Consider the following 26,721-nt stretch of genomic DNA (forward strand, 5'->3'; position numbering starts at 1 on the left):
GTGGAAAGAGCACAGGTTTGGGGGTCTGAGGACCTGGGTTCTAATTCCTGCTCTGCCACTTGTCTACTGTGTGACCTTGGGCAAGTCATTTCACTTCTTCATGCTTTAGTTATCTCATCTGTTAAATGGGGATTAAATCCTCCTCCCTCGGACTTAGATGGAGATTCCCTATGTGGGACAGGAACTGTGTCCAACCTGATTATCTTGTAACTACCCTGGCACATAGAACAATGCTCGATGCCCAGTAAGTGCTTAACAAATACCATAAAAACAAAAATAGACATGGTTTCTGTCCCTCAGAGGACACCTGAGACAGGCCTCTTGGCAGAATCAGGAAGGAGCTAGAATCATGCCATGCCACAGCCCTCCCCATCTTCTGAAACCCCACCTCCTCCAGGAGGCCTTCCCTGATCCATTTTTCTTCTCCTCCTGGGTCACCTCCTCTCTAATATCAACTCAGCACTTTTGTTCTCACAACTCCCTGTTGCCCTGTTTTGTACACCATGGCCTAGTGGAAAGAGCACGGGCCTGGGTTCTAACTTCATTCATTCAATCGTATTTATTGAGTGCTTACTGTGTGCAGAGCACTGTAATAATAATAATAATGATGGCATTTATTAAGCACTTACTATGTGCAAAGCACTGTTCTAAGCGCTGGGGAGGTTACAAGGTGATCAGGTTGTCCCACAGGGGGCTCGTAGTCTTCATCCCCATTTTCCAGATGAGGGAACTGAGGCCCAGAGAAGTAAAGTGACTTGCCCAAAGTCACACAGCTGACAAGTTGCAGAGCCGGGATTTGAACCCACAACCTCTGACTCCAAAGCCCGGGCTCTTTCCACTGAGCCACACCGCTTCTCCTCACACTGTACCAACCGCTTAGGAAGTACAAGTTGGCAACATAAACTTCTGCTTTAATACTTGCCTGCTGCCTAATCTTGGGTGACTCAACTTCTCTGTACCTCAGTTTCCTCACCTGTAAAATGGGGATGAAATGCCCATTCTCCCTCCCACTTACATTCAGGCTGGTGTGGGACAGGGACTGTGTTAGACCCGATGATCTTGTGTCCATTACAGAGCTTGGCACAGAGAAAGTACTTCACGAATGCCGCAGTTATTTTTAATATCTTTATTATTACTGGAGCACTTGTTCCCCCTGTTTGCAAATGATTTTAGAGTCTGCCTCTCTCTCTCGACCATAAACTCCATGTGGGCAAGGATCATGCCTTCTCTTATTGCATTTTCCCATGTGCTCAGTATGGTGTTCTGCACTCAGTAGATACCATGGATCAATTGATCAGATCTAGAGAATCTCTCTAATTGGAATGACAACCGTCCAAAGAGAAACCTGCAGCTATGTGCTTGACCCTTTTTAAAAATAATGGTATTTATTAAGCTTTTAGTGCAGTACTTTGCACACAGTAAGCACTCAATAAATATGATTGAATGAAGTCCTTACTATATGCCACGCACTGCATTAAGCACTGGAGTAGATACAAACATCAATCAATCAAGCAATAGTGTTTATTGAGCGCTTACTATGTGCAGATCAGTCAATCATATTTATTGAGCGCTTACTGTGTGCAGAGCACTGTACTAAGCGCTTGGGAAGTACAACCTGGCAACATATAGAGACAGTCCCTACCCAACCGTGGGCTCACAGTCTAGATCACTGAACTAAGCACTTGGGAGAGTACAATACAACAGAGTGGGCAGGCATGTTCCTTGCCCACAACGGGCTTGCAGTCCAGAGGGGGAGACAGACATTAATATAAAGAAATAATTTATAATACATAATTTAAAGATATATACAAAGTGGTGTGGGGTTGATGGTGGGGTGAATATCAAATGCCCAAAGGTCACAGATCCACTGAATAATAATAATAATAATGATGATGGCATTTATTAAGTGTTTACTATGTGCAAAGCACTGATCTAAGTGCTGGGGAGGTTACAAGGTGATCAGGTTCGTCCCACGGCGGGCTCACAGTTTTAATCCCCATTTTACAGATGGGGTAACAGGCACAGAGAAGTTAAGTGACTTGCCCAAAGTCACACTGCTGACAATTGGTGGAGTCGGCATTTGAACCCATGATCTCTGACTCCAAAGCCCGGGCTCTTTCCACCGAGCCACGTGAATAGGGGAGAGGGAGCTGGGGTAAAGAGGGCTTAATTGGGGAAGACCTTTTGGAGGAGATGTGAGCTTAATAAGGTTTTGAAGGTGGGGAGAGGGGTGGTCTGGTGTAAATGGATGGGGAGGGAGTTCCAGCTTAGGGGGAGGACGTGGGAAAGGGATCAGTAGTGAGATAGACAAGATAGGGGCAGAGTGAGAAAGACGCCACTAAAGGTGTAGAGTGTATGGCCTGGGCTGAGGTAGGAGATTGGCGAGGTGAGGAAGGATGGGGCAAGCTGACCGAATGCTTTCAAGTCACTGGTAAGAAGTTTCTGTTTGATTCCGTTTCTGATCTGTTTGTGGATGGGTACCAAGCTCACAGTCTTAATCCCCATTTTACAGATGAGGTAACTGAGGCCCAGAGAAGGGAAGTGACTTGCCCAAGGTCACACAGCCGACAAGAGGAAGTGCTGGGATTAATAATAATACTGATAGCATTTACTAAGTGCTTACTATGTGCAAAGCACTGTTCTAAGCGCTGGGGAGGTTACAAGGTGATCGGGTTGTCCCACGGGGGGCTCACAGTCTTAATCCCCATTTTCCAGATGAGGTAACTGAGGCACAGAGAAGTGAAGTGACTTGCCCAAAGTCACACAGCTGACAATTGGCGGAGCCAGGATTTGAACCCATGGCCTCTGACTCCAAAGCCCGGGCTCCTTCCTCTGAGCCACGCTGCTTCTCTTGATTCCCAAACCATCTCAGGTAAGATAAGCATACGCCAGAAGGACCAAAGGAGTAGGGAGGAACAAGCGAGGGAGGAGTCTCTTCTTACCTGGCTCCAGCTGGATCTTGTGGTTGTCTTTAAACCAGGTTATTTGGGGCTCGGGGACACCCCCAGCCCGGCAGTCTAAACTGGTGGAGTTGTTGATGGTCACGATCTGATCCACAAGGTCCCTCAGGAGGAACGGCGCTTCAAGCTCTAGTGGAGAGGGAGAAAGAGAGACAGCAGGAGAGAGACAGGCAGAGAAAGGACGTTTCCGTTAGTCATCAATCATACGCCTCGGGAATCCTCCCGCTTTCACAGTCACTATTTCGAGTAGGTTACATAATCTCTGAGCACAGTTTGAGAACACACCACTCCACTCTCGCTCCCATTCCCCGGCCCAGCGCTCGGTCCCTGACACCCTGCGATTTCATTTCCTGACACCAAGAAAGAGACGGGCGTGGGTTGGAGCCGGTTGCAGTGAAGGGGCTGTCCCCGTCAGAGGTGATGCTATTTCCACACACGGCATCCGAGGACTTAAATGCATCCCTGGACGCACAGCTTCCCACTCCTGTTTTGAGTCAGAGGAATCCCCGAAACCAATGACTTTGTGGATTTGCAGAGACAAGAGAGCTCGAAAGCCATTTGTTTATTATGCAAGCTAGCGAACGTAAGCCCATCCTGTCCCATTTTGTACACACTCAGTTCACGGCTCAGCACACAGACTACCCTCAAGAAATACCATTGCTTGACTGCCTGGCGGTCACACATGTGCCACAATGTGGGAGTAACTGGCATTCTCAATAACTCCTCGCTGCCAAGAGCCAGTCTTCACTTCCCCAGCCAGTTATACCTTAAGAATCAAGAATAGATGGAGCGAGATGTCGCCACCAAAAGTCATCCACTTGGTCGGTTTGTGGGTTTTGCGATTCGGCCGCTCTAAAGGAGTCATGGCCCGGCTGAGCTCTTCCTCAACGCGGCCGGCCAGGTGCAAGACTCTCTTGAAAACTCCATCGATTGTTCTCAAATGAAAAAAGACTGACTTTCTTCCCTCCTCCTCCCTCCTCACCGGCCCCACTACTGACCAAAAGGTACATTGAAGAGGCAGAGGCAAGGGTGTGTAGGTTTTGCACTATATAATAGTACAAATATTATATTTTATATTATCCATTTTTATCTCTTAGAACATACAAATATAATACAATTTATTTCAATCAAAGCCCACCAATATAGTACAACAGAAGGAATTCTAATACAATGGGAAGAATACATTAAAACATAAAAACTCCACACAGAGACCCAGGCTGGATACCGTTTTCCTGCTGAGGCAACATTGGGGGTGTGCCCTGCTGACTGGGCATACATTCTGAATAAATTGCGAACAACTGACAGCCCAAATTCCAGTGAAAAAAAAAACACCAAGACTTCCTGAGGTCTCTCAACCCTCTTCTGTCTCTCCCGACTGCCTCTTCTCAATGCTCTCCCATCCCACATCGGCGGTTTCGGGTTCTTCAGGCTATTTGCCAATTCCTCCATCCCTCGTCCTAGAGGGACAGATTTGGGAAGCCGGCTGGGCGGGTACACATTCCTGGGAGTGATGAGAATGTGGAAATTCCAGGATTGGGGATCCCTCTGGCTCTGGAAATCCTGCCCTTTCACTCCTTCAGGGGAACTCTGTCTCAGCATTCCTTATCACAAGAGAGTGGCCCTGGCATTTCTCTATTTTTTTTTTAATAAAAAAGGCTTTTTTCCCCTTCAAAGTGGCTTGGGAGCGTGAAGTCTATCTGCCTTTCCCTTTTTCCACATGAAGTCCAAATCCAAACCTTCTCCAGCTTCAAGCCTTGGAGACCAGGCCTCAGGAGCGAGCAAGCCTTACTGAAGTCTAAATGTCCTTCTCTCTAGAGTTCGGTATCCAAGATGTGGTTCTCACACAGGCAGGTCAAAGACGGCAGCTTTGGCAAAGTAAACTGCTTTTGGTGCAGTTCAAAAAAAAAAAATTCTTGGGAAAAGTTGATTTCTAAGTTTGCTCTTGAAACTGTAAGCTCCTGGAGGGTGGAGGCCTGAGTTTTTTGCTTGTGCTCTTCCCGAGCACTTAGTATAGTGCTCTGCACCCTGTAGTCACTCAGTAGATACCACTGATTGCAGAACCTTGTGCCCATTTAGCCACCAACAATGCATTTCCTCATATCAAACAAAGATCCACATCCATCTGCCCCAGCCATGAGCTCTAGCCCCCAGGTCGGGGCGGGTGGCAATGTTGGGGAGACAGAAGGGGGCTGGCCTCTCTCCCTGGGTGGGGTGGAGGCTGCAGAAATCCAATTCCACTTCCTTTGGGTGCTGCCCACCCTCGCTGAGCATGCAGCCGTGGAGCATCCTGCCCTGCGTTCTCGGCCGGAGTGGCCGAGGATCTGGGCTGTCCCACGGACCGTCAGCCCAAACCGTTTCAGAACGGAGTCCCTGTCCTCAGCTGGGTTAGAGGGGAGGGGGTCTGGCTCCTGACCCCTCTTGCTTTTTAACTTCCCCTTTCTCCTCTCCTCCGGCTCCCTCAGCCAACGGAGAGTCCTCTCTCAAGACTCCCGGGAGCGAACCTCGCTGGAGTCTCTGGGGGACAAGGGAGTGGGGGGTGGAGGGGGTCCTCTCTTCGGGGCAGCTGGATATGACAACGACCCTCCGGGGGCCTGGCCTGGGAGGGGTCGGCATTTTGAGAGGGAATCGCGGCTCCAGCCGGGCGGATGGGCCCGATAGCTTCCTTCCGTCCTTCAGCTGATGGCCAGGGGAGGCCCCAGGGTCTGAGGTACAAAGGCACTGTTTCCTGGACGCTCGTTTACTGACTAATAATGGACCAGCAGTGGGGAGAGAAGGCGACAGGTACAGCTTTTCGAGATACAATTGATTATTCTTTCCTCTGTGCTGGCCACTTCCAGGTCCCTGATTGTTTTCCGAGCATATTCAGCCCCCTAGAAGGGGCATTCTGGGGAAACGCTATTGTTTACCATTTCACACTTGACAAAAGCAATTCCCACGTGAAAGACTGGTTTAGCCGTGGGACAGAGCCCCGCTACCTTAAAGGAGGAAACGGTCAGCCGAGTTCCCAAGCACTTCAAGCTGTCACGCTGTCACCCCCCGACCGACCGTTCGGCCCCCGTCGGCCAAGGCTATTTCTGGTCCCTGCTGGGGGGCCCCCACAAGTCATACAGAATGATCATTCGTAAACGAAACCGACGTAACAATGCAGAGCAGAGCTCTAAAATACACAATCACCTCGCCCCGAGCCAGGAACCTCCCTGGCCGAAAAATAATCAAGGCTTCGAAAGCGTGCACTCTTGAGAGTGTGTCTGTGCGAGAGTGCTTCGAATGACCCCTATGGCTACTTTCTGTAGTTTGGGCCACCACGCGATTCCCAGAGGCAATCCTGTTCTCTCTTCCACTCCCGGTGGGCTGGACGGAGGCAGGGTCTCGCCCTCCGACTCGTTCCGACGGCCTCGGCCCGGCCCGAAGGCTGGAGGCCTGGGACCCTCCGGGGACCCCGTTCGTCCTCGAAGGAAACGGGCCAGTGGCCGGCTGGATGAGGTATGAGAAATGCAGATGTCCCTGGTGGTCCCAGGCGCTGGCCCCCACTCAGTCTGAAGGCGCGGCCCTTGGAGCGGTCAGTCCTCCGAGGGTGGGGCCACCTGGCCAGTGTCGGACGAGTCCAGGGCCACACTGCTGTCTCCACTCCGGCCGGGGGACGGCGAGGGCTGCCAAAGGAGCTGCCATCTACGGTCAGCGTGCTGGCTGCAGGACAGCGTTTCCAATAAATAAGCATCACGAGGCTGGTGGGGCCCGGAGGGGCGAGGTCATCAAGTCCATCTCGGGCAGAGGTCCAGGAATTGGGGGGATGGGGCTCAAATTCCTCCGCCCGCACCATGGCCCGGGTGTGTTTTTTCCAAGGGGGGAGGGGTGGCGGCGTGGCGGAGGGATCCGGCCAGTCCAGAGTTGCCACGTATCCCGGAGAGAAGAGAGCAAAGCACAGAGACAACCCATCGTTAAATAAGCGGCGAGTGGCCCTCGGCCGTCGGAGGGAGGGAGAGCTGCCCACGAGGCCCGATTCCGCTGTCTCATTTTGACTCTGGTCTCCGAACCCCTCCGGGGGAAGGCGAGGAGCCCTCCCCAGAGCCTGCAAGGGAGAGCCACGGTAACAACAAATCAAGATGATCTGAGACAACTGCAACTTAGTTTAATGAGTCCTTTAATGTTTGACATTATTTCGTGTGGTACAATCACTCCTCGTGCTTTTAAATTTGGAGATCCGAGAGAAAACAGCCTTTCTGCTGCAGTGCTCACCTCTAATGGTCACTTCTTTCTTTTGCAGGATTTCTTCCCCTGTATATACGTTCCTGGCTCGGCAGGCATAGGTGCCAGAGTCTTCCCGAGAAACGTTCTTGATGGTGAGATTCAGGGTGACGGAGAACTCTCCGCTGACGGCCGTGTTTTGTTTGCTGATGCTGTGGTGCATCGTTCGGTTGCTCACGGTCCGCAACAGGATCCAGGTGATGTCTTTGTACAGGAACTTGTTGACTGTGCAGGACAACACTAGATCTTCCCCTTCGGTGGGCACTTTCTCCAAGTTAATGTGAAATCCATTCGGGACGTCTACGAAATGGCAACAGAAACAGTTCAGAGAAAACGGTTTCAAACTCCAAGCCAGGAGACACCCTTTGGCTTTGAGCTTTCCCAAGGATTTCCAGGGCTAGTGCTGCTCGATTTTTGATCTAGAGGTGGGGCGAGGCACAGAGTGGGTGGGAGCTACCCTAGCTCTCCGGGAAGAATTTATGGAGTGGACACGGAAGCCAGCGCTCCCACCACCTGCTCCCTGAGTCTGACAATGAGGCTCATGCGGCTGACAGCCTCAGTGGCCCTCTAGACGGCAAGTTCATCCTCCAGACTGTAAGCCTGTCCACCAGACTCTAAGCAGGGTCTGGGAATGGCCTTGCTAATCACAACGATCAGAGCAATAAGAGGATGAAAACACCTACTTACTGGTCCCCCTATTTCTCTGCCCCTCTGTCTCTCACTACAGGCCAACCTTATAATGTTGGTCTGCCTTTCCGATTCTTCCACTAAATTTGGGGGCCTATTACAAAGAGCTTACTCTTTGGGAAGAAAAGGATGGTTTGCGTTATGTGCTAGACTCCATGTTTCCTGAGGCCAGGGATTGTGTCTTTTGTGTCCAACTCTATTGGACTCTCCCAAGTGCTCAGTATAGTGCTCTGCACACAGATGGGAAACTCCTCAGAAGCGTGCGCTCAGTGGAAAGAGCACAGGCTTTGGAGTCAGAGGTTGGGGGTTCAAACCCCAGCTCCACCAATTGTCAGCTGTGTGACTTTGGGCAAGTCACTTAACTTCTCTGTGCCTCAGTTACCTCATCTGTAAAATGGGGATTAATCAATCAATCGTATTTATTGAGCGCTTACTGTGTGCAGAGCACTGTACTAAGCGCTTGGGAAGTACAAACTGGCAACATAATGATTAAGACTGTGAGCCCCCCGTGGGACAACTTAATCACGTTATAACCTCCCCAGCGCTTAGAACAGTGCTTTGCACACAGTAAGCGCTTAATAAATGCCATCATTATTATTATTATTCTAAGTCTGTTGGTCTCTCCCAAGTGCTTAGTACAGCACTCTGCACCCAACAGGCGCTCACTACATACTATCAATGGATTGACTGGGTGCCTCAGAAATTGTCTGAAAGAATCTCAAGGAAGGTTTCCTTTGAATTCTAATTCACAGCTTCACCACATGGCTTGCTTTTCAGCCTGTGGAAGCTCTCTTTGGGCAGGAAACACATCTTGTGCTACTTTGCTGTCTTCCAAGCGCTTAATACAGCCCACTGCACTCAGTAGGTGCTCGGTAAATGTCATTACTCCTCCTCTTGGACCCCCCCCAGACACCCCCCCACCCCTACTCCGACATCGCCTCCACGCCCCTAATCATCACACCCCTCCACCCTGCCTCTAAACCTCCTTCTCTTGAACTTCCCAGTTCCTGCTGGGAACAGTATTTGCGCGTGCCTGGGGATGGTGTTGGATTTGAGAGGTATACTCAGTGGCACGGCCCTCATGATCAAGAAATCAACTGTATTTACTGAGTGCTTTGCTGGGTGCTGAGCACTGTACTAAACACCCGAGAGAGGACAACACAACAGAGTTGTTAGACACGTTCCCTACCCACAACGAGCTCACAGTCTGATGTGCTCTAAGCCCCGTCCACTGCTTGTCACGGACTCATTCGCCTGTCAACAGCCAGCCCGACACCCGACCATCGACAGCCAGACACCCGCCCATCCACGGAGGAGGAGGAGAGGAGAAATTTGGCCCAGCATTTTGCCGAGGGCTTTGAAGATGAAAAGCTCTATGTGGTGTTATTATTATTATCATCTTCCTCACACAAAGCTCTAAAGGAGCCTTTAAACTTTAAAGGGACAATAGTCCAAAATTAGCTATCGCATCAAGTCTTTTCCTCCATCTCGGTTTGCTTGTTTTTCTGAGATTTTGGTGTTTTGGCTTTTATTATAAAGCACCATGTCTGAAGGAATGCCAACTGCCCGGGCCAGCGGAGGTTCCCAGAGTCAGTGGGTGCCCAGGGCGGGCGCTGACCGAGTCAAACGTCTCCACCACCTCCACCCTGGAAGTTCCCCCGAGGAGCTGTGGGAAGCAGAGGCCGTGGGATGACCTTTGACACAAACAAGGCAGCAGTAGGGGCGGGGACAGAGTCCACTCCCCTGGTGTGAGGGTCTCCATTCAGTGGGCCCCCTGGCCAGATACTCTCAGGAATCAGCCCTGCCCACTCCCACCTCTTGTAACCTAGACTAGAAGCTCCTCCAGGGCAGGGATCCTGTTCACCAACTCTTCGAGCTCTCTCCCAAGCTCTGGGTCCCGTGCTCTGCCCCAGAAGGAGCGCAGAACATATCCATCGGCTGACTCTTGCCCAAGTGCTGGGGGAAAGGTTTGGGAAAGGTGGAATCCAATCAAACCGTTTCTCAGAGGCCACAAGCCCGTCCGAGAGAAGGCTGGCCCGGCAGAGCTCAGTCACCTCACGGGGCTGGCAGAAGAGAGTTTCTATTTACTTTAGTGATTTGAAACTTCCTGTGGCAATAGCCCCCAGGTTTCCTGGTGGAAGATTTTGTTTATCTTTGCCAAGCCAGGAATCTCAAAATAAAATGCGTTTAGTGACACTAGGAAGCCAGGGAGATAAGGCACGGGTGTTCCTGTCTCACCCTCAGTGATTGCAAACACACCCATGGACACGCTGGGTGCCAGCAAAACAGCCCCAAAACTATAGACAGACAGACAGGGTCGGGGGACGGGGGTGGTAGGGTGAGGGAGGGACAGAAAAAATGGGGCTGATTTGTTACGCAGTGGACGTTGCCTCTGAAATGGTCCGATTTAGGGCCATTTTAGGGGAAGCGAAAAGAGCAAACAGGGAATCCAGAAGACATGGGTTCTAGTTTCAGCTCTGCCATCCCCCAGATGCTTAGTACAGTGGTCTGCACAGAGTAAGGATGCTAAATAAATACCACTGATTGATTGGCCTTCCACACAACCTTGGGCAAGCCCTTAACCTGCCTCGGTTTTCTCACCTATAAATTGGGGATAAGATACACTACTCTCCTTCTCTCTGAGCCTCTTAGCCCCTACGGAGGACGAGGAATGTGTCTGATCCTATTACCCAGTATCTTTATCAATCAATGGTATTTACTGATCACTTACTGTGTGCAGAGCACTGTATTAATCACTTGGGAGAGTACTATACAACGGAGTTGATAGACATTCCCACATTGAGCACGGTGTTTGGCACGTGGTGAGCACTTAATGGATACAAAAATACTGATCCTAGCCCCATGCAAAATTCCATTTTTCCCAATTTTGGAAAATTCCAAGCCCAGGAGGACACGGCTCTTGCCAAGCCTGGGCTGAACCAAACCAGATCAGAGGCGGCGGGAAGGAGACATGACCCTGAGGCCCCATGACGCCCCTGAAGAGATACTGAAGACCGGAGCTTCTGCAGCTTACCTGTGACATAAAAGCTAATGTTTCTCTCGACCTGCCCGACTTTATTGGCCGCCACACAGCTATAGACTCCAGAAGATCGCGCTTCAGCTATCACCAGGGTGCTGGCCATCTGCAAAGAGAGGCACAGGTGCTTCAGTAATCAACAGGGGAAGGAACCGCTCCAAGCCCGCTGAGCGATCCCGAGGCAGAAGGTAATCCCCCCGCCAAGCCCCGGGAATCACGGGAAGAGGACAGGAAAGCGGTTCCTCGGGGACACCCAAGCACCACCTTCAAATCGAATCCATTCAGTTGTATTTATTGAGTGCTAACTGCGTGCAGAGCATTGTACTAAGTGCTTGGGAGAGGGCTTCAGAACGCAGGGCCGCCCCTCAAGTCAAGAACCCATCGGCAGCCCCCTCCAGCGCTACGGAGTCGGTTAGATCCAAGGCGGGAGCTTCCCGGCTCGGGGACTCAGGAGACCGGGATTCTAGTCCCAGTTCTGTTTGGAGCTGGCTGACATGGGCAGACACTGCATGTGGACTTGGGAGTGAGCTTCTGAATCCCTTCCAGCTCCAGGCAACACGACAGGCAGGGATCAGAGAACCCGCATGGTACTAGAATCAACTCCTCAGCGTGGGGTCTCTGTCCTCAAGTGGCATAATTAAGTGACCTCACCGAAAACCCTGGGAAGCAGCAAGGAAGGGAGGAAGGGAGGGAGGGAGGGAGGGGTGTTGCGTGAGTTTTTCAGAAGAAAAATTAAGATTCAGAGAAGTGAATGGGGCTTCTCTTCACTCAGCTAGTCGAGGGCAAGAGCCAAACAAAATTCCACATTGCTGCCTCCTGGCCCTCTGCTTAGCTTGGTCTTTTCCCTGGCATGGTTCAAGGGACAATTCCAGGTTTGACCTGGTGACTCAGCTCAGAGTTTTGAATGGTGGAAGGGTAAGACCGTTCCTCACCCGAGGAGCCTGAGATTGCCCAGGCCTGTGGGCAGGGGATGTGTCTTGGACTTCTGCTGTTCTCTCCCAAGTGCTCAACGCTGTGCACGGCATCCAGTGAGCACTCAGTAAAGCCATTTATTATGGGCGATTCTCCGGGGCAAGACTTTGAAATCATGAGATGGGTGGGCCCTACAACTCTTCCAGAGCGTGGACACCGACACCAAGCTGAGACTGGAGCATTGTGGGGAAAGGAGGGAACACAGGCCTGTCTGCTTGTTTGCTAGCGTATGAATTTTCCTGAATATAGCAGGCATTGCATCTGTGACCCCCAACAGGCTCAGGGAGCAGGGTTAGTGTTAGGGAACGGGAATGGAGCCCGAGGGCCAAGTTCATGGATCCAACACATCCCTGCTACCTGGCGGCATCACCCTCTTCCCTCGCCACAGTGACCGAGTCCATTTCTGCCCTTGAAACTGACAACTCCAAGAGCAGGAATCACCTCGTTTGCTTTTTTGGTAAGCGGTCCAGGCACTCAAAATAGTGCTCTGCATGTAGAAGTCCAGTGCTTAGCACAGTGCCCTGTTCAGAGTAAGCACTCAATAAATACTATCGATGGGTTGATTAGAAATCACCCAGTACAAGCTGCTTGTAATAGCCTTTTTCTTCCTTCCCTACTGGAACTTTTGTGCATTCTGTGCCTTTTTCGTTACTGGTGCTGCTCTCCCTGCCTCACTGACTTTTAGACTGTGAGCCCACTCTTTTAGACTGTGAGCCCACTGTTGGGTAGGGACTGTCTCTATGTGATGCCAATTTGTACTTCCCAAGCGCTTAGTACAGTGCTCTGCACATAGTAAGCGCTCAATAAATACGATTGATTGATTGGTTGATTGACTGTACACTTCATGTGGGACAAGGGACTATGCCTCGTCTGATTCTATTATCTTTATTCAAATACTTAGCACATACGAGCACAGGGAAGCAACTGTAATTTATTTATATTAATGTCTGTCTCTCCCTCTAGTCTGTAAGGTTGTGTGGGCAGGGGATGTGTCTGTTATATTATTATAATGTACTCTCCCAAGTGCTTAGTACAGTGCTTGGCACACAGTAAGTGCTCCGTAAATTCAACTGACTGACTGGGATGCCAGTGGGTGCCCAAAGACCCCCAGACTGAGTTGGGACTCTTTGAGAAAAGGCCCAATGTATGCTGGCAACTGTTTTTCTTGGTGTCTTCCAAGGAACAAAAAGGTTTAAAGTTAAATCGGCTGTTAGCGTGATTAACTCGGTCTTAGTAAGCTTTCTGTTTCCAACCTCCACCAACAAGTAAGCTCCAGATACATTCAATTCTCCCAGTAGCAGCTATCTGAGGAAGTCCTGGGCAGCTAGGCATCATATGAACAAAACCTCCATTGATTAGGAACAACAGTAAAACTCGCCTCTCCAGGGGGCCGTCTCCAATTAATTTTACTTGTCCCTGGGTCATCTCCCTCCATCACCTCAGTGCTCTTGCACCAACTACACCCTTAGGGAAATTAAGCACTTCTGTACGGTCCGACTTATGATTAGGGATTTATCTTCCCATCCGTTTTCCCTTTCTCTTCCATCTGCCAATTATTTTCGTGTCTGTCTCCTCCACTAGTCAGTCATATTTATTGAATACTTACTACGTGCTGAGCACTGTACTAAGCACAGGGGAAAGCACGATGTAACAATAAAACAGAAACATTCCCGGCCCACAAGAGCTTAATTTAGACTGTAATCAATCAGCGGTATTTAGTGAGAGCTGTGTACTAAGCACTTGGGAGAGAGTTCAATACATTAGACTAGGTAGACCAGATCCCTGCCCTCAAGGAGTTTACAGACTAGAGGAGGAGGCAGCATTAAAACAAATTACAGATGACTATAAATTATGCATTTCTATTAATACCTGTCTCCCCCTCTAGACTGTAAGCTTGTTGTGGGCAGGTAACGTGTCTACCAACTCTGTCGTGTTGTAGCATTTTTTTTTTGGAATAAATGCCACTGGTGATGATGATACGTACCTAATGCCGTGATGGGCCGGGGTTGGGTCTACTAGTTTTACTGGACTTTCCCAAACACTTTGTACAGTGCTTTGCCCACAGTAGGCACGCGATCAATGTTACAGACTGACTGATGGATCAATTAAGGGCATTACCGGTCCTCCGTGGTCCCTGAGGCAGTAGCAGCCACAGGCACACACCACCCCCCGGGTGTTGGAAGATTTGAGACTTACCCAAGGTTGTGGGATGACCCATGTTGTCTCTCTCCATATTTTGGGTTCATTCATGAGCTTTAGCGCCTTGGACGAGTGTTGGGGAAAGTTCTACATTCACTTTTAATCAAAGCCAGGGGTCCGGCCACTGAGGACCACTTGCTGCAATCTGGGGATACCGGCCCGATTCAATTAGCCTCCTTCTCCTCAAGTGCTTAGCTCAGTACCTGGCACATAGTCAGCCCTCAATAAAACACCATCTCTAGTCAACGTTCAGGCCAAAACCCAAGAACGGGGTCAAAACGTCCCCGTTCCAACCGGTGGGAAGTAGGGTGTCCCATCAGCATCCAAAATGATTGCAAACAAAATAGTGCTAGCGACTGTTTCTGTAGATTTCTAGTTGTCACACTAATAGCGCAGCCACAGAGGGGACATCTCAGGGAAATGCACACTAGAAAGGGCCCCAATATTCCACTTGCAATTGTGACATCAAACTCGAAGTCTCACCCATAAAATTTGAGTTTAATTTCCGGTTTTTCCATTGCAGTAGTAGCACTAGTAGCAATGGTATATACGGGGCACCTATTGAGTGCAGTGTACTGCACTACATGCCTGGGAAGGAAGCCCAAGACACATCCCTTGCCCACAAGCAGTATACACTCTAACGGGATTGCAATTTAGCATACTTGCAAAATTATCTCTCGTTTTGACGTATGACTTCCTTGCTCCTTTCCTTTATATGTTAAGCTGCTTCAGGGCTGGGGCTGTGCATTTTCCCCACTCTGGGAAGCTCCCTAGCAGCTTCCCAGACCTCAAAACACTCAGAACAACCTCCCAATTGCTTCACTCAGTGCCTTGCACAGAGCAAGCGCTCAATAAAAATCACGGATGAGGAGGAGGAGGAGGAGGAAGAGGAAGAGGAGGAAAAGCCTGAGACAGGCTGAGACGGGCTGGCATTTGTAGGAATTTTTTAGGGCCGAAGTTGGAGCGGCGAGGCCTGGACCAGGGTGAGAACTCACTAGGCTGGGTAAGCGCTCAATAAATACGATTGATTGATTGGAGCCATTCTTATATCTCGTCGGTCGGGCAACTGTCTGGAAGGATTCTAGGCCGCCAACCTCGTTACCTGCTCGGCAGTTTCAGTTCTCGGATCAATCCAGATCCCCCTGGCAATTTGCGGGGGCCATCCATCTGATCAATTATTGGGCATTTACTCTTACTATGTGCAGACCACTGTACTAAGTGCTTGGAAGCATAAAATGCAACAGAATTAGCAGACAGGTTCCCTGCCCACAGTGAACGTTCACGTTTATTCAAATTCTCAATAGCGATCTAAATAGTACCTGGGTCAAGAATTGATGCAATAATTTCAGAACACATAAGAGTAACCGAAGTCCTACCTTGTTCTTTCCTTCTATGATGGCCGTGCGCTGGGTAATGCTTTGGATCTTGTTCCCAATGTTGCTTTCGGCAGTCAGGACGAACGGCCCCTCGGTGTTAGAGCAGGAATCCGACCTGTGGAGGAAGAGGAGGAGGAATTACCCCGTGGCCGTTGATGGTTTTGGCGTGTAACCTGACCCAAGGCGGTTTTTCTTACGGAAATAGAAAGAGGAGCAGCGTGGCATAGTGGACAGCACACAGGCCTGAAAATCAGAAGGACCTGGGTTGTCATTCCGGCTCTGCCACTGGTCTACTGTGTGACCTTGGGCAAGTCACTTAATTTCTCTATGCCTCAGTTTACCTTATCTGTAAAATGGGGATTAAGAACGTGAGTCCCGTGTGGGACATGGACTGTGTCCAATCTGATTAGCTTGACTCTACCCCAGGGCTTCTTAGCATAGTACTTGGCTCATAGTAAGTGCTTAACAAATACCATAAAAAATTAAAAAAATTGTGTCTGCTGTATTGGATTAGAGGAGGGACAAGAGAAACAAACAAACACAAATCCGCCTGCGCTGCTTGCAGGTGACCAAGTCCACTCTCGGCCTTTCCCTTTAAATCCCACTCACTTTACAGAAAGGCAGGTAGATTGGCCAGACAGCGATGGAAAAATATCTTTCTATGGCAGATGGAAAAATACCCTTAATAATAATAATTATTATTATTATGGTACTTATTAAGTGCTTACTATGTGTTAAGCACTGTTCTCAAGCATTGGGGTACAGACAAGATAATCAGGCTGGACACAGTCCCTGTCCCACATGGGACTCACAGTCTCAATCCCCATTTTACAGATGAGGTAACTGACGTATAGAAGTGAAGTGATTTGCCCAAGGTCACACAGCAGACATGTGGCAGAGTCAGGACTAGAACCCATGACCTTCTGACTCCCAGAACCAAGCTCCATCCATTACGCCATGCTGTTTCTCAGCCTTAACGAGGCTGAGCTCTCACGGGCAGATCATCAACCAAACTAAGGCCTCTCAATTCACTTTGGCCTTGATTCAAAAACTGCCCTTCCAATCAATCAATGGCATTTATTCAGAGCTTACTGTGTGCAGAGCACTGCACTAAGCGCTTGGGCGAGTACAATGCAATAGAGCTGGTAGATATGTTCCCTGTCCACAAGAAGTTTACATTCTAGAGGGGGACACAGACATTACCTGAGCCAATTCTTTTTGAATTTTGTGGGTGCCCGCCCACTCTGCATTATCTAGACGTGGAAGAAGACTAAAGAAAAGTGGATAGGCAGTCTGCAAATCTAACCTTTGGCTTCACTAGCCACCGAACGCGGCTTGCGTGAAAGCGGCCAAGGGACCAACGTGCCGGCCGTGAATGGGAGCCTCGGGAAAAATGGTTTCCCCTCTGCAGCACAGCATTTTTAATCAATCAGTGGTATTTATTGAGTGCTTACTGTGCGGAGGGCACTGTACTAAGCCCTGGAGTGAATACAACAGAATTATCAGTCACTTTTCCTGCCCATAACAAGCTTACAATAAATTGGGTTGTGGCACCAATTAGCTTCTCAGAGGCTGAGGTGGAGGCTATGGAAACAAACTGTCGGGAATGCTTTTTAAATTCAGGCGTTTCAGGGTGTGTAGTGGTGGAGGTTGGAGAGAAGGCATCGTCCAAAAAAACACTTGAATAATCATCGTCTCAAAATCCCTCCTGACCATCAGACTGTTCCTTTTTCAGAACTGGAATTGGTTCAAAGACAACCAATTTAATTCTAGTTGACAAACTATTTTCACTTGAATTAGCAAAAATGAATTGAGGGCCCACGGGGTGTGTTGCTCTGTAAATGGGTCCTAAGTAAAATATAATTTAGCTGGGTGCTGTAATCATCCCAGCTTGGCAGAGAAACCTGGTGAAGAATTTGTCTTCCTTCTATTTATCCCCAAATGAGCTCTAATTGGTTCCGCTCTCTTCCACCTCAGTGAAGTTTGAAAGGTTCACTGTGGCTAGGGCAGCTAATGACCCAAGAACAACCAGTCCTCTGCAACTGACTGGAAATGAAGCAGCCTTGCCTAACAGAAAGAGCAAGGGCCCAGAAGTCAGAGGATCTGGGTTCTAATCCCGGCTCTGCCACTTGCTGCTGTGTGACTTCGGGCAAGTCACTTCACTTCTCTGTGCCTCAGTTACCTTATTTTTAAAATTCAATCATTCATTCAATCGTATTTATTGAGCGCTTACTGCGTGCAGAGCGCTTGGGAAGTACAAGTTGGCAACATAGAGAGATGGTCCCTACCCAACAACGGGCTCCCAGTCTAGAAGGGGGAGACAGACAACAAGACAAAACATGTGGGCAGGTGTCAAGTCGTCGGAACAAATAGAATTAAAGCTAGATGCACATCATTAACAAAATAAATAGAATGATAAATATGTACAAGTAAAATAAAGAGAGTAATAAATCTGTACAAACATATATACAGGTGCTGTGGGGAGGGGAAGGAGGAGAGGAAAAAGGGGGCTTAGTCTGGGAAGGCCTCTTGGAGGAGGTGAGCTCTCAGTAGGGCTTTGAAGGGAGGAAGAGAGCTACCTTGGCAGATGTGCGGAGGGAGGGCATTAAAATGGGGATTAAATCCTCCTCCCTCCGATTTATGACTGCAGGCCTCAGGTGGGATAGGAAATGTGTCCAACATGATTACCTTGTATCTACCCCAGCACTTAGTACAGTCCCTGGCACATAGTAATCAATCAATCAATCGTATTTATTGAGCGCTTACTATGTGCAGAGCACTGTACTAAGCGCTTGGGAAGTACAAATTGGCAACACATAGAGACAGTCCCTACCCAACAGTGGGCTCACAGTCTAAAAGGGGGAGACAGAGAACAAAACCAAACATACCAACAAAATAAAATAAATAGGATAGAAATGTACAAGTAAAATAAATAAATAAATAAATAGAGTAATAGCACCTAACAAGTACCATAAAAAAAAAGGATTAGCACATTCATTCATTCAATCGTATTTACTGAGCGCTTACTGTGTGCAGAGCACCGTACTAAGCGCTTGATGGGCTGGTGGCCTCTGTGAAGGAAGGTGTTTTCAGGGGTTTACCTCACCCTACCCCTCCTCCAGGTGCCTGGGGACTTTCTGAAGTTTAAGCAGGTTAGTGCAACCACCACATACCCAATTGATCAATGTTACTGAGCACTCACTAGGTGCACAGCACTGCAATCAATCAATCAATTGTATTTATTGAGCGCTTACTGTGTGCAGAGCACTGTACTAAGCGCTTGGGAATTACAAGTTGGCAACATATAGAGACAGTCCCTACCCAACAGTGGGCTCAGTCTAAAAGACTGCACTAAATGCTTGGGAGAGTACAGTACAACAGAATCAGCTGGTACGTTCCCTACCCATAATGATGACTGCCACAGTTATGAAAAGTTGCCCAAGTTTCAGCACCCTAGTCTAATAATAATAATAATAATAGCATTTATTAAGTGCTTACTATGTGCAAAGCATTGTTCTAAGCACTACGGAGGTTACAAGGTGATCATGTTGTCCCACGGGGGGCTCACAGTCTTCATCCCCATTTTACAGATGAGGTAACTGAGGCCCAGAGAAGTGAAGTGACTTGCCCAAAGTCACACAGCTGACAAGTGGTGGAGCCGAGATTTGAACCCATGACCTCTGACTCCAAACCTCTAGTGGCAGGTTCCCCAAGTTCCCCATAGGATTTGAGAATTTTGGGACATGAATAAAAACAGGTAAACGGGGAGGATAGGTAACTTGTCCAACACCACCCTTAGGACAACGGAGTGGGAAGAGAATGTGCCTCAATCTATCGATCGATCGATGGTATTTATTGAGGGCTTACTGTGTGCAGAGCACCTTACTGAGTGCTTGGGAGAGCACAGTACGAAAGAGTTGGTAGACACTTGTCTCGGGCTTCTCCGTCCTTCCCCAAATTCTTAGTTCTGTCCTCTGCAACCAACGGATGCTTGGTAAGCACCGTATCTACCACCGCTATGAGTAACGAACTCCTAATTCATTCGTTCATTCAATCATATTTATTGAGCGCTTACTGTGTGCAGAGCACTGTACTAAGCGCTTGGGAAGGACAAGTCGGCCACATATGGAGACGGTCCCTACCCAACAACAGGCTCACAGTCTAGAAGGGGGAGACAGACAACAAGACATGTAGACAGGTGAATCCTACTGTTCAATGACATCAGGATAAACACCAGATTCTGAAATCGAGGAGAGTGTGACGACTGCCATAAAACTGACTCTGAAGGCCAAACACACCAATTTGGAAAAGAAAGCATACTGTAGGTACGATTGGTGGATCAAAAATGTGCTCAGGATAATATGCCACAAAAAGACAGAAGCAGCAGAGCCTGGTATAGCAGAGCCAATAAATGCTCGTTGAACAAAAGTCGTGGAGTGAATGATGTATTTGAGACCAGACTCTGGTGCCCAGAATAAAAGTCTTACCTGCTGGAGAAAGATTCTGTGGCTAATGGGCATTGGCAAAGTTAGAGAGAAATGCTATTATAATAATATTTATCAACAATAATTCCCAAGGTGCAGACGGGAGCCTCGTTTACAATGTGACCTAGGCAGAGTGGCTCAGAAGAAAGAGGGCAGGGTAATAATAATGATGGCATTTGTTAAGCGCTTACTATGTGCAACGCACTGTTCTAAGCACTGGATAGAGTCAGAAGACCTAAGACCGAGACCCAGTTCTGCCATTGAACATTTCTAGGCCTCTGTTTCCTCATCAGTCAGATGGGTTTAAAATAGACTGTGAACCCCAAGTGGGACAGGGACTGTGTCCATTTTTTTGTAGCGTATTTGTTAAGCGCTTACTGCGTACTAAACGCTGTACTAAGCCCTGGGGTCAATACTAGCTAATCTGGTTGGACACGTGGGGCTCAGAGTCTCAATCCCCATTTTACAGATGAGCTAACTGAGGCATAGAGAAGTTAAGTGACTTGCCCAAGGTCACACAGCAGATGAGGGGTGGAGCTGGGATTAAAACCCAATCTTTTGATAGCTTTATACTGACCCTGGGGTGCCCTCTATCAGGAGGTTTTGGCTGGACATTTTCCTCCAAAAGATCTCTCTCTTTGCTGAGCATCAATCTTCCTCTTTTCTCTGAGGCCTCATCCATGCTGTAGTTCGGGCACAGATCATCTACTGGGCACCTCACACCCCTGTCCCTTCTCTGGGACACCCCCAACCTGAACTTTCCTCCCACCTCAAATCCTTATGACGATGGAGTGGGAAGATAACGTGCCTCAGTCGATCGATCAGTGGTATTTATTGAGGGCTTACTGTGTGCAGAGCACCTCACTAAGTTCTTGGGAGAGCACAATACGAAAGAGTTGGTAGACACTTGTCTTGGGCTTCTCTGACCTCCCCCGAGTTTTTGGTTCATTCATTCAATCATATTTATTGAGCGCTTACTGTGTGCAGAGCACTGTACTAAGCACTTGGGAAGTACAAGTTGGCAACATATAGAGATGGTCCCTACCCAAGAACAGGCTCACAGTCTAGAAGGTTCTGCCCACCGCAACCAGCGGGTGCTTGGTAAGCACCGCGTCTATCACTGCTACGCGTAATGAACCCCGAATTCTACTGTTCAATGACATTAGGATAAACACCAGATTCTGAAATCAAGGAGGCTGTGATGACTGCCGTAAAACTGACTCAAATCATTTTGCCAGGGCCCATCACACAGGCTCCTGGGCTCAGACTCAAGAATCCTCAACGATTTCTACGAGTTCTCCAGAGCCGCCTGCAAGTTCTCGAGTCGGGGCTTGGGAGGGGCAACAGTCCGAGCTGAACGCCCACTCTCTGCGAAGCGCTGAACCAATAACTTGGGAGAGTTCAATAGGGCAAGCAGAAACAATCCCTGCCCTCGAAGGGCTGACAATCCAGTGGAACGCCAGAGGATTTACAAGCCCCCGGAAACCTCGACTTGCCATTTCATGGTTTCCACGCCTTTCCAGTGGCCAGGAGGTGGGGAGAGAAAGAGGGACTTTATCCCTCTTGGCCCCTTTAGACGCTTAACCTTAAAAATAGAATGTCATTTAGGGCACTGACTATGTAACAGCACTTGGAAGGGGTGGGGGTGAGGGGCAGGGGAGTTGCACTGGAGGGAGGGAGGCCAGCCCGGACCTTAAGAATACATCAAGCTCTTAAGGAAGTAGATTGTGCCATGTTTGAAGATGCAAAGATAACCGCAGTGCTGGGAACCGTCTTGTAGAGGGGAGGAAGCCAAACAACGAGAGGAAAGCAAGCCCCGCTCCTGATTTCGCACAGGAAGCTCCCAGCACCTCCTGCCAAAGTGAGATAAGAAAACTCCCATGGCCCTTTTCTGGACAAGGCCACTTTTATCGACCTCAGCTTTCCACCGTCCCCTCTCCGGATCGCCCGGCCCGCTCTGCCGGCCGATGAGTTCCCCAGGTCCGGCCACCACTTGTGTGCCGCCGGCCAAGGACAACAGCGGGGAGGGTATTTATAACTACCGGGCTGGGGGTGGGGGGAAATGTCCAGGGTGAGAGAGTACTCTGGGTCACTGCCGCAGGTCATCCTGGAACTGAGCACCAAACGAGGTGCTGATTAGAACCGGGATCAATTAGAGAATTAGATTAGATTAAATTAGATTAGAGAAGCAGCGTGGTTCAGTGGAAAGAGCACAGGCTCGGGAGCCAGAGGTCATGGGTTCAAATCCCAGCTCTGCCAATTGTCAGCTGGGTGACTTTGGGTAAGTCAGTTCACTTCTCTGAACCTCTGTTCCCTCATCTGTAAAATGGGGATGAAGACTGTGAGCCCAAAGTGGGACAACTTGATCACCTTGTATCCTCCCCAGCGCTTAGAACAGTGCTTTGCACATAGTAAGCACTTAATAAATGTCATCATTATTACTATTATTATTATTATTAATTAAAATGAGGGACTCCTGCTGGCCCCGGATAATGACCGCTTTGTCAATCACAAAGGCATTTATATGTCTCCCTCCTGCTAAGACTGTGAGCCCCATGTAGGGCCTGATGATCTTGTACCTACCCCAGTGCTTGGCACCTAGTAAGCACTTAACAAAATATTAATACTATTATTACTATTATTGAGCTCTTTCTAGGGGGCCTCACAGACACAAGGTTGTGAGATCGGGTACAGGCCCTGGCCCATCCGCGACTCGTAATCCTAGTCTCCTTCCACCGATGAGGAAACAGACTCAGAGGGGTTGGGTGACTGACCCAAGGTCACACAGCAGGCCGGTGGGGAACTGGGACTGGAAGCGGGGTCTTCTGACTCCCGGTCCCGGACTCTTTCCCCTAGGGGAGAAAGGGTCAAACGCAGGGCTCTCCATCTTAGCCTGTCAGGCTCCAAACCGACTCTTCTGGTGAGCCCAGCTTCCTCTCCTTCTCTCCCTCAATGATGCACACGTACATGCTTCCTCGGGATTTTTTTTTTTTCCACGTATGAACACAAGGATTAGCATTCCCTTGCCTCTTAACGGGGGGAAGCAGAAAGCCTCTCCCCTCCCCCTTTCCCCGCCCAGTAGTTGCTTCAGAAAATTTCAACAGCAGGAAAGCCAACATCTAAGGGAGGAAAAGCTTAGTAGTAGCATCTATTGAGACCCCCGCTGGGTGCAATGCACTGGGCTGAGCAACGCGTGGCACGGATTCAAAAGTCCGTGAAGGCCCCATTTTGGACAACCGTTTGGGTCTTCCATACTGCTGAAGTGACACTGAACTGAGGCAGCATAGTCCAGTGGTTAGAGCACAGGCCTGGGAGTGAGAAGGACCTGGGTTCTAATCCCAGCTCTGCCACTTGTCTCCTGTGGGACCTTGGGCAAGTCACTCCACTTCTCTGTGCCTCAAGTTCCCTTATCTATCAAATGGTGATTAAGACTGTGAGCCCCATGTGGGATGTGGACTGTGTCCAACTTGATTAGCTGCTTTCTACTCTGGCGCTTAGTACAGCACAAAGCACACTGTAAGTGCTTAACAAATACCATAGAAAAAGACTGAAGGAGATAAAGGGGACTCTGAACATTTAAACCTCAGCTCTCCACTTCCTATTTTTTGTGTAGATGCCACCCCCGTGTGTTCTGTTGGTCCATCTCAGCCCAGATGCTCTGAACCCTATTTGAAGCTCTCATTTTTCCAGGAAGAAACTTGGGCCCAGGGGAACACAGAGAGTTTTCCCCATATAACTCAGTGACTTAGTGGCAGAGTCACCTCCATTTCAACTTCCCCAGAAGGCTTAAACTCTAAGGAGAAAGTATCAGGAAAAATTCCATCACCTCCACCTCTCTCTTTGCCCCCCAAAGCCCACTGGCTTTTGGGTTTTGTTATGATATTTGTTAAGTGCTTACTATGTGCCATGCACTGCACTAAGCGCTGGGGTAGATACAGACTCATCAATTTGGACTGTGTCCAAGTCCCATATGGGACTCACAGTTTTAATCCCCATTTTACAGGTGAGGGAATTGAGGCACAGAGAAGTGAAGTGACTTGCCCAAGGTCACCCAGCAGGCAAGTGGCAGAGCCGTGATTAGAACCCAGGTCCTTCCGACTTCTAAGTCTGTGCTCTATCCACTAGACCATGGCGCTACGCCCACCATCCCAAATCAACTCAAAGACAAAATGAAAAATTGCATTCTCAGTCTCTAAATTCAGCAATTTAACCTCTTTGGTTAAGGAGCTTTTTAGCTCCTTCTGTCCATAAGACCTTTAAAAAAAAAATAGTACTTGTTCAGTACTATTACTACGTGCCAAGCACTATACTAAACGCTGGAGTCTAAACTTTTTAAACTGTGAGCCCACTGTTGGGTAGGGACTGTCTCTATGTGTTGCCAATTTGTACTTCCCAAGCGCTTAGTACAGTGCTCTGCACATAGTAAGTGCTCAATAAATACGATTGATTGATTGATTGGAGTAGATACAAGGTAATCAGATTGGACACAGTCCCTGTCCCACGTGGGGCTCACCGTCTAGGTCTTAGAGTCGGAGGGAAGACCAACACAGCCCTTTCCTCTGCTAGTGGGGGCGTCTCCCCCACCACTCCTGCCTGGAAGTTCTAAGCAAAGGTCTGGAGTTGGATGCTTTTTGCCTGAGACACGCATGCTGGGCCTAGATCCAATGAGCTTCAGTGGGTAACAGAGGTAGTTTTCTCACTGCAGGATAACAGAGCACTGTACTGCACCTTACGGAGAGTACAAACCAGTTAGTAGACATGATCCTTGCCCTCAAGGAATTTTCAATCTAGCTGGAGACACAGACACTAAAATAAATTACAGGGAGGGAGAAGCAGCAGAGGGCATTGAAGTGGAGCAGGGTGGGGAGGGTGAGAATCCATGGGCTTAGGTGATGCAGAAGTGCTGGAAGTGGCAGGAGAGGAAATAAGGTGCAGAGCTTAATCGGGGAGGGCCTCCTGGAGGAGATGTGACCTCAGAAAGGCCTGAAAGATGGGGAGGGCAGCAGTCTGCATGATGGGAAATGAGGCGAGAGCTCCTTACAGAAGGAAGAAGTGAGCAAGAAGTCAGAAGCAAGGAGGGCGACGTCGAGTGAGTAGGTTCAGAGGAAAGAGCCCGGGCTTGGGAGTCAGAGGTCATGGGTTCTAATCCTGGCTCCGCCATGTGTTAGCTGTGTGACTTTGGGCAAGTCACTTAACTTCTCTGTGCCTCAGTTCCCTCATCTGGAAAATGGGGATTAAGACGTGAGCCCCATGTGGGACAACCTGATTACTTTGTATCCCCCAGCGCTTAGAACTGTGCTTGGCACATGGTAAGCGCTTAACAAATGCCATTATTATTATTATTATTGTTATAGGTTGGTTTTAGAGGAAAGAGGTGAGTGAGCTAGGGTGTAGCAGAATAGGGGTGAGGATGGAAAGGGGCAAGGATAGGTAGGAGGGCAAGCCCCAACAGAGGGTGTTAAGGCCGATGGTCAGGAGTTTCTGCGCACTCCTAGGACATGGGGGTCTGGGTCAGATCTGGGCAGCTGGGATGTGGGTGCAGGCTACCGTGAGTCGCTCTTCCACCCTGGGTGGGTAGAGAAAAGGAGAGAGGGAGGGAGAACTTGAGGCATCTCCTCTGACGCAGGGCCTGGCTGCCCCGGTCCGGTCCTGAGACTTCCACAACGTAACCCAAGGTGGGAAAGCTAAAAAACCCGAACAACATCCCAGACAGGCTCCAGAAGGAAGATGACATTCGTCTCCTGAGATGGGGAAGGGGCAGGGGCAGAGGGAGACATTTTGCATCACCTGCTTTGATGCCACAGCCCACGGATCACCCTCGTGCCAGGCGCTTTGATGCTAAGGGCTGGCCCCCTTTACCCGGCGCTGCCCAAGGAGCTTTCCTCGGGCCTTGGTAACACAACAGAAGAATCTTCCTTTTGTCTCCTTTTTCCCAGGTCCAGCACCCCTTCTGTCTCTGGACTACTTCCCCCAGGGTTGGGCAGAAACATCTTGGGGAGGAGAGGAGCTGCTCGATTCTCCTTCCGGAGGGCCTCTTCCACCCGGCACCCGCCTTTAAAGAGGATCCAGGGGTCGTGTTCGCATTCGGGAGCCCTGCTTATCGCCTCAGTGGGGCGTTCCAGCACGCGCTGCTGGTGATTAGGATCAGTTGGGAAGAATACAGAATCATTCAGGGCTGGGAAACAAAGGGGCAGGAACGGTAATATGGAGTAAATGGAGGCTGCAAAAGTCTTGGGAACAAAAAAAAAAAACGAAAAACAAGAAGAAAGAGAGAACCAGCAGTGGCATGCTGGCTGGGATCCAGTGGCCCAGGCAGTGGTGGGAGGGTGGTGCGAGAACGGGCTACCCCGGGAGACACTTCCTTGGCCTCTGTGGCATGATGTCAAAACATCAGCGCTCATGTGCCTCAGCCACGGATTAATGGAAGCCACGAATACTATCTTTCCCCCATCGCGTGCACTTTACAAACAAATGGAACAATGAGTCCAGTGGGGAATGGGCCTTGGTTCCTCTGGCTTTGGGACACAGGTCGACGGGGAGGAGGCCCGGGGAGAGTTTGGGTCAAACTGGAGGTGGGGAGAACAGGGCCCAACATGCAGCCCTGAGGTCGAGATGCTTGGAGGTCGCGGAGGAAATGGTCCACCGCATCACGCGCGAGGCGCCTTGGCTCACACGTGGAGGAGGGTGAGGAAAGGGTGCTTGCCGGAGGGTCTGGAAGCTGAAGCTCCATTCGGGGACAATGGGAGAGAGGTGGCTGTGGG

The 26,721-nt window shown here is 49.4% G+C and overlaps 1 protein-coding gene across 1 annotated transcript in view; it reads right to left on the reverse strand.

Moving 5' to 3' along the window:
* The window catches only part of FLT1 (fms related receptor tyrosine kinase 1), a 123,099-nt gene that overhangs the window by 32,365 nt on the left and 64,013 nt on the right, over positions 1-26,721 (reverse strand). The window contains exons 11-14 of the mRNA XM_038761775.1: positions 15,477-15,591; positions 10,927-11,035; positions 7,197-7,505; positions 2,943-3,089 (exon numbers count right to left, since the gene is read on the reverse strand). Of these exons, the coding sequence (XP_038617703.1) occupies positions 2,943-3,089; positions 7,197-7,505; positions 10,927-11,035; positions 15,477-15,591 (680 nt within the window). The remainder of the gene's footprint in view (positions 1-2,942; positions 3,090-7,196; positions 7,506-10,926; positions 11,036-15,476; positions 15,592-26,721) is intronic.

The sequence above is a fragment of the Tachyglossus aculeatus genome, chromosome 20 (genome assembly GCF_015852505.1).
Source record: "Tachyglossus aculeatus isolate mTacAcu1 chromosome 20, mTacAcu1.pri, whole genome shotgun sequence".
Taxonomy (NCBI): Eukaryota; Metazoa; Chordata; class Mammalia; order Monotremata; family Tachyglossidae; genus Tachyglossus; species Tachyglossus aculeatus.